Source organism: Chelonia mydas, chromosome 3, assembly GCF_015237465.2.
Source record: "Chelonia mydas isolate rCheMyd1 chromosome 3, rCheMyd1.pri.v2, whole genome shotgun sequence".
In the NCBI taxonomy this organism is placed as follows: domain Eukaryota; kingdom Metazoa; phylum Chordata; order Testudines; family Cheloniidae; genus Chelonia; species Chelonia mydas.
The window spans coordinates 118,551,193-118,563,989 of NC_057851.1; the positions used below are offsets into that span (position 1 = coordinate 118,551,193).

Here is a 12,797-nt window from a genome sequence, read left to right on the forward strand (position 1 = left end):
ATCGCATGTCTTGTTTATGGTCCCATCCTTTTCTCTAGCCTTGATAAATGCAATCTTGCCTTGCTCATATCCATTCAGAATGCTGCTACAAAGATCATTTTCATGGTCTGTAACTTTGACAATGTCACCTCTCTCTTTGTCCCTTTACTGATTCACTTTTCTCTATCATGTCAAACATAAGCTACTTGTCTTCACTTTCAATGCCCTTCAGGGCACACACTCACCTTAGCCATTCAGTATTGATAAGTTCACTGCTGCTTCCAATCAATCCACGATGTCAGCCTCCATCACCCACTTATTAAATTTTCAAACAAGCACCTTCATGCTTTCTCTCATGCTGCCCCTCATGCTTGGGAGAATCTCCCTGTAAACATCTGCAAAACTAACTCCTTCAAAACCCTCCATGAAACTGTAATTTGCTCTAATGCCTGCAAAAAACTTGACAATGATTAGGTTGCTGGTGTCCTGAGACCACTGCCTGTCATACTGAACAATGTTGTCTTACTATTTCCTTGTACTCCCCCATCTGTCTGTACCCATTTGGTGTCTCTTTTCCTAGACTTAGATTGTAAGCTCTTTGGGGCAGGTACTGTCTTTTTGTTGTGTTTGTACAGTGCCTGGCATGATGTGGTCCTACAATAATACAAATAATAAATAATAAAAAGGAAAGAAAAATGTCTTTCTGCCCTTCTAAAGAGAACGAGTTTATCTATGAGTCTCTCTCTCCAAATGTGACTCACAGTTCCCTTGGCCTTTGGTTAGACTGATGCAAGCCTCTCACTAGGGACCACTCATGAGGAAGCCTCGTAAAGTAACTAGCAAATAGAAACCAGAATGGGAGAACTGAATGGGTCCTCCCCTTCTAAAGAACATGACAAATTTCTGCTGATTTTCCTACTCTGGTGAAAAAGAAAACAATTGGTCAGTAATGAGTTAAGGAATATAATGTCACAAATCAGCTCTTCACCCCTTTAATGATTACAGGGCAGTTGAGAAAGACAGAGGCATACACTCCTGTATAAGGAAACAAGCATCTGGCTATGTGTCTATGGAATCAGCTTGCTCAACTTCTGACTATAAGAAGTGTCCTAAAAATTCAGTATGCAGGCATAGGACTGGAAGGACTTATGAGCCACAGAACACATTTCTTCTGCTCGGAAGCAGCACTTCATAAACCATTTGCACTAATTAACTTCAATGGTCAACTATCAATAAAGTTTTCACACATTTTATGGGACTTAGATGCTCAAGCAAGGGTTGCATTCTGCGTTGGACAAGGTCACCTCTGGCTGCCTAGATAAACGACAAAGGCTCAAAAGCAATTCAAGTTTTAACTCAATTACCCTCAAGGAAGAGTAAAGCCTAGCATCCTGGAGACTAGAAGATAATTTCCATAGGTTTTTACTCAACCTATTCAAGAAAAAGAACAGAGAAAGGAAAAAACAAAACCAGAGGAACTCTTGATGGATGCAATCTTCTCTTTAAAAAAAATGTTCTGTGCTCCTGATTGAATATGCGATCAGATAGCTCATGAAAGATTGAGTTTCTTCCTTATTTAGGAAGGATTCCTGGTCAATGAAATAGTTCTAAAGATGTCAGGGTGTGTCACTTTCCACTCATCCATCTCAAAGCAAAATGCGTCTGTGAATCAGCAGCAGAAGGCAACAGCAGCACAAGAAGATGAACTACACTTATGCTCTCTCCTTGGAGTAATGTGGAGGTTTTTTACACAGGTTTGGTGTGTTGCACAGTAATAGCATTATCAGAGTCCAGCAGAACTACAGCAACCCAGGAGAAAAATCTTGGAGTTCAGCAGATGCATTGTTTGTAATGGGCCAAGTCTGCATCCAAACTTTCTTTTTTATGAACTTGTGTGCGCTCTCATCTTTCTCAGGATAGCACCCTACAACTTAAGACCCAATAGAGAGATACTGTCAGGTCACATAGCTTAAAACTTTCCTGAACTAGAAGAAAGACTGAGAAGAATATTACAGCAGTGTAACAGTGTAATTTTGAGGAGGATAAAAGACAAACTTTGTATGATTGGCTCTTAGAACCTGCCTGTTTCATAGAAAGAGAGAGCAGTCAGTCATGAATAGGTACGTTAAAGGTGTATTATTTATCTTTTATGCATTCTAGTTGTCCTTAATTACTGTATATTATAGCAAAGCATTAGCAAATTCTCATTTGCTATTTCTTTTACACCAAAGACTCATATCTTGGAATCAAAAGCACAATAAATACATGCAGTAGATCATATGAAAATAAGTTCATTTTAGTCTATACTGAGCAAGTGAGCCATGAAAATGAATCAAATAATTTTCATATTTTTGAGTACACTGGAACATATATCCTGCATTACAATCCATTGTATCATTAAGGCACTCATGGAATCACAGCTGAAAGTTGAAATATTTTACTTAACTTTAAATTGAACTTCTCATTTCTATCCTTTTGAAGGTTGTCAATTACTGTATTTTCATATTTCTATCTAACAAAATTAAAGTTCCTAATTTCTGGCAACAGTCCTTAGAATTCTTCATTACTCATCCATCAGAAAGAGTGACAAATGGGCTGCAGAAGCTATTCCACTAAAAAGACAGAGGAATCTTGCTTTCCTCTTTCATTAAGTCCATCATCATGACAATCAGAAGCACATGGCTAGGAAAAGGAAGATCTGCATCAATGACAAGGCATTACAGAAATATTGTTTCTGCTATGAACACCACCATCCAACATAAAGTAGGAGTGGGCAAAAAGACTACCTCATGCACTACCCAACATGGAGTGAAAGACTGAAAAAAATAGCATTTCTATCACTGAATGGAAATGGATTCACTGGAAGCCAAAGGAAATCAAGCTTCTCTGAAAATCACTTAAGGTCCCTTAGTATGGATTTAAATGCTTAGCTGTTAGCATCCATGTCTGAAAGATTTGGCTTTTAAAAAAAGCCATTTAATTGGAGAATATTGGAAACAGAGGTCATCAACTAGATTTCACTGGTTTATAACATTGCGGAATCAGTTAAATACTCATTCTGCCTTTTTCCACACTACTTTTTACCCATTTAATTGAAGCATCAATAGTTTTCCCTATACACAATGAGCAAAAAATACAGATGTAGCTATGTAATATCACTGTCTAATTTTGGTAGACAGAGGAAGTGCTCCTGGCTGCCTTTGTGTGGGCAAACATTCAAATTCTTCCTCCACAAAATTGAAAAGTTTTGTCTCAGATTATAAATATTTAAATAAAAATAGATTTAAAAATATTTTAATGTTAAATAACCAGACAAATAGGCTTCAAGGTTACTGGCCCCAGCTAGAAGGTATCTAGAAGACAATGGTGCAGGAACAGCTCTATGAAATCATTGTAGCTATGGCTGCGTAGGCCATTGGTGAAGTTGGTCAAATCCAACAACTTTCTTCCACAGAGTAAAATGAATGGCTCATCCATCCAATATCATAATTTAAAATCCTAGAATGCTGTGGTGATGTGTGAATCTACAGTCCAGATCTTCTTAATTAAGATGCTATGTTAAAAAAGTACACCTTCATGCAGCTCTTGCAACTCTCCCACAAGAAACAGGAATCACAACTGTCTTCATGTACTTTAGTGTGAAAAGTCTTGCTTCAATTAAAAAAGTGAACACCACAAGGATTGGACAGAGTTTTAAAATACTCAGTATGTTCATGTCCTGATTTGTCAGTGGTAACCCCTAGAACATAAACTAATCTAAATATTATTTACTTTAAAAACTTTTGTGGGAAACTGCATACCTCAGGGGATCCATGAGATATAGAATATCATCTTCTGCTGACACAAATCCAAGCCAAGTGGTAGCAATAGCTATTTAGTGTACTAAATTCAGTTCCCGGTGGACGGGTGTAACTGAATTGGGTACATGCATTTGTTGGAAGTCTCAGCAGACAGAACGAGCTTGGGCGTGTGGATCCCATACCAGATGCACTCATCTCACCTACCAGATTCGACACAATCTCTGATTGCCATGTCCCACAAGAAGCCAAAAGTAGACAGAGACTGAAGTCTCCAACTGCCATTCCCTGTTCTCTATCTGGAAAATGGAGCTTCAGTTTCATCTCCTGGCTTGCTGATCCATGTAGGAAGTCACTAAAAGTACAGAGCCCTGTGAACAGGAAAGGAATTCTTCCACTGTCTAAGCAAGAATACAGGCAGCTGGTAGCACATAGAGATGTCTATGTGGAAGTAGATCTAACTGATAACAGATAAGGAGGGATCACAACATGTTACTTCGGACAGGCCTTTGAACAACATGGGTGCAGCAGTTCAAAACACTTTGTGAACTATCAATGACATCAGAGCTGGTACTAAAGCAGTAGTTTTATCTTGGTAATACACCTATCTCCTATGCCATGAAGGCAAATTTCTACATGATAATTGAGGCTAAGATTTTGTCACAGATAGGCCTGAATAAAGAATGGGAGTGGCTGGGTCACTACAAAAAATAATTTTCCCTCTGTTGATACTATGCCTTCTTGACCACTGTTGGGAATGGGCCACATCCACCATGATTGAATTGGCCTCATTAGCACTGACCCCCCCCAACACACACACACCTTGGTAAGGCATCTCCCATCTTTTCATGTGCTGTATATTTATACCTGCCTCCTTTTTTTTTCACTCCATGCATCTGATGAAGTGGGTTACAGCCCACGAAAGCTTTTGCCCAAATAAATTTGTTTAGACTCTAAAGTGCCTCATTGTTTTTGCTGATACAGACTAACACGGCTACCACTCAGAAACCTAGGCCTTCTAGGTGTAACTACAATACAAATAAAAGTCTGAAAGACAGACAGACATACAATGAATAATGCCAGCTACAAAAACATAGAATCATAGACTTCAAGGTCAGAAGGGACCATTCTGATCGTCTAGTCTGACCTCCTGCATAATGCAGGCCACAGAATCTCATCCACCCACTCCTGTAACAAACCCCTGACCTATGTCTGAGCTACTGAAGTCCTCAAATCATCACCTTTAAAGACTTCAAGGTGCAGAGAATCCTCCAGCAAGTGCTCCCCGCTACAGAAGAAGGCGAAAAACCCCCAGGCCCTCTGCCAATCTGCCCTGGAGGAAAATTCCTTCCTGACCCCATATATGGTGATCAGCTAAACCCTGAGCATGTGGGCAAAACTCACCAGCCAGACACTCAGGAAAGAATTCTTTGTAGTAACTCAGATCCCACTCTATCTAGCATCCCATCACAGGCCATTGGGCATATTTACCGCTAATATTCAAAGATCAATTAATTGACAAAATTAGGCTATCCCATCATACCATCCCCTCCATAAACTTATCAAACTTAGTCTTGAAGTCAGATATGTCTTTTGCCTCCCCTGCTCCCCTTGGAAGGCTATTCCAGAACTTCACTCCTCTGACGGTTAGAAATCTTTGTCTAATTTCAAGTCTAAACCTCCTGATGGCCAGTTTATATCAATTTGTTCTCGTGTCCACATTGCTACTAAGCTTAAATAATTCCTCTCCCTCCCTGGTATTTATCCCTCTGATATATTTATAGAGAGCAATCATATCTCCCCTCAGCCTTCTTTTGGTTAGGCTAAACAAGCCAAGCTCTTTGAGTCTCCTTTCAGCTCAGGCCTGTCCAAAACTTAGTTTCTGATTTCTGAAGAGGTTCATAAACCACTAGGTGCACCTGGACTGGGCCACAGGTGTGTACCAAAACACACAGCCCAAGAAATTCCATCTCATTTATGTTTCATTAAGAAAGTTTCACACAGCTTTGTTAACTATACTGGCAAATCCAGCTACATAAAATCAGTCAGACCAGAATACACAGGGTACCTGAAAAGAATCCTTAGCTAAGTACCCTTAGCTAACAATGCACTGAATGCATCCATCCTAAAGAAAAAGACAAAGAAGCAGAATGAGCGAACAACATTAAAAGAGAGATAAGAACCCTGAAGCAGCATATACAAACTATAATTAAACTACCACAGAACCTCAGGTTGGTGGGAGGGAGGTGGTACATATCTATGCCAAAAATGAAATTAGTTTATTATAGTTTGTCAAAAAATAGGTAAATCTTTAGTAAATCCTCTTCCCAACTAACAAGGAAACTATAGCCATTAATGACACAAATATTATAAGGTATAATATTTTCTCATGTTAGGCAAAAAACCCATAAGAACTACGGACTTCATAAATGCAACATGTATATGTATTTGAAAAGAGAGTGTGGGGCAGGTTTGAATTAAATTGAATTATTTACAGAATAAAGCTCTTTTCCAGAGGACTTAATGCTGGTGAATGGTTATTTTTAGGAATGGCAACAAAACAAGAATTTTGCTTTACGAAAAGTGTCAAGTTTTGATATTTGTTTTCATTCTGATGCAGAGAGAAAATAAGACCCTCTGAAATGTACCATGTAAACAAACAAACAAAAAAACAAACAACCCCCCCCCCACCAAGAGGAATAACACCCCAGAATAGCTAACAGCCCAGTGGTTAGGGCACTCACCTGATATATGGGACACTCAGGTTCTACCTGGTTTGGGGCAGGGACCTGCGTTTTCCACATTCCAGCTGAGTACCACCAGGTTATAGAGTCAGTTTCTCTAACTGGTACAGGGAATATTTAACTATTTATACAAAGTAGAACAGCTCCAAGAAGGAAGACAGAGGGAGAGAGAAAGAGCCCTGGATAGGGATGACTGGCACCATTTGACTTCTGTCTCATGCACCTAATGGGGTTCGAGAAAGATGATAATGTTATCTTCTTGAAATATAGAGATTAAAACAAGAGCACCACAATACTGATCGTCTAAAACTGAAAAATATATCATGCCCTGAAGGTTGATGGATTGGACTCTGCTGGGTTGACAATTAAAGTGATTTTCAAGGTGTGACGCCAGGGGCGCACTCACCTCTCGTGAGTGTCTCCTGTCGGCTGGGTGTGCCAGTTTGTGTCCATTTGTTCTTGTGTCCACATTGGCACTTAACTTAAATAACTCTTCTCCCTCCCTCGTATTTATCCCTCTGATATATTTATAGAGAGCAATCATATCTCCCCTTTTGGTTAGGCTAAACAAGCCAAGTTCTTTGAGTCTACTCTCATATGGTAGGTTTTCCATTCCTCAGATCATCCTAGTAGCCCTTCTCTGCACCTGTTCCAGTTTGAATTCATCTTTAAGTATTCCAATTAAGGTCTCACCAGTGCCTCGTCTAATGGTACTAACACTTCCTTGTCTCTACTGGAAATCCTCGCCTGATATATCTTAGGGCTGCATTAGCCTTTTTCACAGTCGCATCACATTGATGGCTCATAGTCATCCTGTGATCAACCAATACACCAGGTCTTTCTCCTCCACTGTGACTTCCAACTGATAAATCCCCAGTTTACAGCAAAAATTCTTGTTGTTAATCCTTAATGGATGACCTTGCACTTTTCAATATTAAATATCCATTTTTATTCTTCCAGTTTACCAGGTCATACAGATCTTCTTGTATGATATTCCAGTCCTCCTTGATATTGGCAATACCTCCCAACTTTGTGTCATCTGCAAATTTTATTAGCACGCTCACATTTTTTGTGCCACGGTCAGTAAAAAAATGTTAAATAAGGTTGGTCCCAAGACAAATCCCTGAGGAACTCCACTAGTAACCTCCCTCCAGCCTGACATCACCTTTCAATATAACCTGTTGTAGTCTTCCCTTTAACCAGTTCCTTATCCACCTTTCAGTTCTCATCTTAATCCCCATCTTCTCCAATGTAACTAACAATTTCTAATGTGGAACTGTATCAAATGCCTTACTGACATCCAGGAAGTTTAGATCTACTGCATTTCCTTTGTCTAAAAAATCAGTTATCTTCTCAAAGAAAGATGTTAGTAACTTTGTTACCACCTTTTGAGTACAACAATTGAAACAATGTAACCTATCATTTAGGCTACTTACTTTTGCAGTTCACCAAGCTTGGAACAGATCATTTAACTTTAGGAAACATCCTAATAGTCCTTTCTTATCTTAATTACCTGTTAATCACCTTGATTATAAACAAAATTCTGACTCCCTGCCTCAGGGGCACAAGCTGGAAGTAGTCCCCTATCTCCTCTGCAGAACATTGCACATGCCTGCCTCAGGCTTGCAGTTGGGGGGGAGGGGGAAGCAACACCCTCCATGTCCCCCCAAACTATGTCTATTGTTTAGGGGCACAATGCCCCCTTTTGCCCCCTCAATCCACCTATGCTCTTAACAGCTCCTTTAGATTTAAATCAGTGCAGTCAGACAGAATATCAGCAAGCAGGTAAACTGAGGTACATATATTCATAAAAAATACAAATCTCCTCATTTTCCACAGGGCAATAATATTATTTTCTGAGCAGTGACTGACAGATATCCCACTTTTGTTATATAACTGGTGTAAGTCACTAATTCTGTTTAAAATATAGAATCTATGGCAATTTACTATTTATGTCTAATCAAGTACTTCTAAAATGGTTACAAATCTTTATTTCTGCAATGGTCTCATTACACTGAGTCTTGGAGAAACATGACATTTGACAATATCTTACCGCTATATCTCCACGGCAGTTCCGGGATTGGCAAGTGCCAGCTATTCTGTTTGGAATCAGCACATCCTCCCAGCAAGATGGACCCTTTAAAATAAAATCCAAACAACTTTTTAAATCTAATGGTTAAGAAAACATATACACATTTCTCTTTACTGGAACTTTGCTAGACGGGAACTTTATTACTCTTCTGCTAACAAAATACAGTCAAAGGTTCTAAAAGTGGCAAAAAGACATTTGTCATTAAAGCTTAATCATTAATAGAAAATGCAGCTCCTGCTGTTCTGTGCCTAGTGTTCCTAAGAACACTCAAACTCTCAACTCTGTATTCCCAAAGCTTAAAGTTAGCCAGGGATACTTCCTTCATCATGATTAAAAATGCTACAGAAGACCCATGTTCTGTCTGAATAATGTTTATCTGAGCCTATAGTTGATCGACTGAAAATGGAAAAATTACAACAATGTTGTTCAGAGGGGGATATATGGAATAAAGTCAGGAAAATGTTAAGTGACTTTCTTGTATTTCAGAGTGGTAACCGTGTTAGTCTGTATCGGCAAAACACTTTCTTTGTTGGGCCTGTCCTGAAGTAGGTGACTTCTGGGTATTCTTCTGGCTCTGTCAATCTGTTTCTTCACTTCAGCAGGTGGGTATTGTAATTTTAAGAACTCTTGATAGAGATCTTGTAGGGTGTTTGTCTCTGTCTCAGGGATTGGAGCAAGTGCGGTTGTATCTTAGAGCTTGGCTGTAGACAATGGATCGTGTGATGTCTCCTGGATGAAAGCTAGAGGCATGTAGGTAAGTACAGCGGTCAGTAGGTTTCCGGTATAGGGTGGTGTTTATGTGACCATCGCTTATGAGCACTGTAGCGTCCAGGAAGCGGATCTCTTGTGTGGACTGATCCAGGCTGACTTGATGGTGGGATGGAAATTGTTGAAATCATGGTGGAATTCCTCAAGGGCTTCTTTTCCATGGGTCCAGATGTTGAAGATGTCATCAAGGTAGCGTAAATAGAGTAGGGGCATTAGGGGACGAGAGCTGAAGAAGCGTTGTTCTAAGTCAGCCATAAAAATGTTGGCATACTGTGGGGCCATGCGGGTAGCCATAGCAGTGCCACTGATTTGAAGGTATACATTGTCCCCAAATGTGAAATAGTTATGGGTGAGGACAAAGTCACAAAGTTCAGCCACCAGGTTTGCCGTGGCATTATCAGGGATACTGTTCCTGATAGCTTGTAGTCCATCTTTGTGTGGAATGTTGGTGTAGAGGGCTTCTACGTCCACAGTGTCCAGGATGGTGTTTTCTGGAAGATCACCAATGGATTGCAGTTTCCTCAGGAACTCAGTGGTGTCTCGAAGATAGCTGGGAGTGCTGGTAGCGTAGGGCCTGAAGAGAGAGTCTACACAGCCAGACAATCCTGCTGTCAGGGTGCTAATGCCTGAGATGATGGAGCGTCCAGGATTTCCAGGTTTATGGATCTTGGGTAGCAGAGACAATACCCCTGGTCGGAGTTCTAGGGGAGTGTCTGTGCAGATTTGTTCCTGTGGTTTTTCAGGGAGTTTCTTGCGCAAATGGTGTAGTTTCTTTTCTTTCAGTGGTATGAGAGGGTAATGGCCTGTAGAATGTGGTGTTGGAGAGCTGCCTAGCAGCCTCTCGTTCATATTCTGACCTATTCATGATGACAACAGCACCTTTGTCCGCCGTTTTGATTATGATGTCAGAGTTGTTCCTGAGGCTGTGAATGGCATTGTGTTCTGCACGGCTGAGGTTATGGGGCAAGTGATGCCGCTTTTCCACAATTTCAACCCGTGCACATCGGCGGAAGCACTCTATGTAGAAGTCCAGTCTGTTGTTTCAACCTTCAGGATGAGTCATTACACAAAGTAAAAACTATTTCCCCATGCTAATTTTTCCCCTACTATTACTCATGCCTTCTTGTCAACTGTTTGAAATGGGCCATTCTGATTATCACTACAAGTTTTTTTTCTCCTGCTGATAATAGCCCACCTTAATTGATTAGTCTCGTTACAGTTGCTATGGCAACACCCATTTTTTCATCTTCTCTGTGTATATATATCTTCCTACTGTATTTTCCCCTGCATGCATCTGATGAAATGGGTTTTAGCCCATGAAAGCTTATGCCCAAATAACTTCGTTAGTCTCTAAGGTGCCACAAGTACTCCTCATTTTTTTTCTTGTATTTGTTTTCTTAACCATTTAAGTGGCTTCTGTTTTACTGAGATTAAAGTCAATGCACAAGGGAGGACTTGGGCCTACCTATCACATGGACTTTAATAACTTTAATTTAAACCAACAAGAGAATTGCTTCAGACTTTCTTCGATCACCTTCATCATCACCACCTCTAAGTATAATACACATTATTAATTAAAAAGTATACAAGGGAGTAAGACCATATCGATGGTGTTTGAATTATTATGATATCTCACCTAATTATTCTGTTAAAGAAAAAAGCCATTTCTAAAGTAAACAGATAGAAAATCCTGAATGGTCATTGCTACAACATGTTGAATGGAAACAATGATATTTATGGTTGTGATAAAAGACAGACAAAAAGAAAGAACTTCCAAGTTAAAGACTACAGTCATCGTTATTATTGCAAAGTATTATATCTGTAAACTACGCAAGTATCGCCTGGTACCCAAAACACTCAAAATTACAATAAGGCTTCCAATTTTATTTTAATCTCAAAACTACTATTAACAAATGAATGATAGAATGGTGTGATAGAAACAACACACACACACACACACCGCCGATAAGAACAAAGAATAAAGGCTTTAACCATTAAAAACATTATTAACCAAATTTAGATACTGCATAGAACAGTCACTGCTGAAGGAATTAAGTAGTAAACTATACGGAAACCCTACCATGTGAAAGGTTTATTTATACAAAAGCAAAAACTGGATCTCTCAGCATTTGGGAAATTAATGACCATGTAAATTGTGGCCAGATTGCAAAAAACAAATCCCCAAACTTACCCTGAACTCAAAATGAACCATATCCTTTCCACCCGCTCTAACTCTTAGGGAAAGAACAGCCCTTTGGCAAGCTCTAGTGATTACATTATTTGCAGTTACTATTGAGTATGAATAAAGGTTGTTCCAATGAAAGCCCCATGGTGAATGCAAGATTGCTTCCACGAGAAGGTAATGCAGTCTCACCTCTCTAGCTCTCTTAGTCCAGAGCTTCAAGTCTCTACAGATTTGGCACCTGTCCCAGATGTGACCCTCATCTAGGCACTTTCAACAGGTGGAATGAGGGTCACTTACCAGGACAGACTTCTTGCAGCCGGTGCAAGGCTAAGGGAAAACATTTTGCAAAGCAAGCCAACATGCTCCGTCTACCAATCTCAGGCAGCAAGAAGGACCTGAAGGGGCAGCTCCAAACTTTATACTACCACACAGCAGCATGAGGCAGGAGAAAGTTCATGCACCAAACGGGGAAAATCTCCAACTCCGGACTCGTGCACTGGGCATGCACACACCTGAAGTGGAAAGCACACGTGCAACATAGCTCAAGGAACAACAGTGACACCCACTGACTTCACTAGTGTAAGATTGGACCCAAGACACCTAATTCTTCTCTCACCTACACCATTGTAAACTGGTGTAACTCTCTCAAAGTCAATGGAGCTATACCAGCATAAGTGATAGAAGAATCAGGCAAAAGGTCTCTACACAAGGAAGTTTATAACCTATCCTGGAAGGACATTACCAGCCATAGCACTTATTATCAAAGCTTCATAAGCAGCAAACACTACAGATCAATTTTTTTTTTTTTTGCTGGTCTAACTTCACTGAAATCAATGGATGCACACCAGCATAAAATTTGCCCAAACTTCTGGAAATAAGAGTTTCCAGGATTGGTCTCCAAGTCAAAGAAATATAAAATAAAGGACAGTAGTTCTGATGCAAGGAACAAGAGATATAATATACAAGGTATGAGATTAATCCAGGAAGGTTTGGAAAAATAAGTGGCTATTAAGGAGGGATTTGAAGGAAAGGACAGTTATGTTGACTGTGCCAAAGTATTTTATAAATATTGCTTAATTACAACTTTCCTTTTCATTTTCTGGAGGAACAAAACTACCCAGAACAAAAAAAAAAGATATATATTTTGCCCCTTTTGATAGCTTATTGCCTGATGTAACTTGCACTTCAAGTCAATAGTAGTGTTTCAATTTACCCTGATAGGTATTAGATTG

The 12,797-nt window shown here is 39.8% G+C and overlaps 1 protein-coding gene across 7 annotated transcripts in view; it reads right to left on the reverse strand.

The window, feature by feature from the left end:
- PRKN (parkin RBR E3 ubiquitin protein ligase) overlaps positions 1 to 12,797 on the reverse strand; it is a 1,197,054-nt gene that overhangs the window by 599,790 nt on the left and 584,467 nt on the right. For 6 of the 7 annotated variants that reach the window (XM_043544306.1, XM_043544304.1, XM_037895119.2 and 3 more), the window contains one exon: positions 8,574 to 8,657. The exons of the other annotated variant lie outside the window; for it this stretch is intronic. In XM_043544306.1, coding sequence (XP_043400241.1) covers positions 8,574 to 8,657 — 84 coding nt within the window. The remainder of the gene's footprint in view (positions 1 to 8,573; positions 8,658 to 12,797) is intronic. 7 annotated transcript variants of the gene reach the window in all.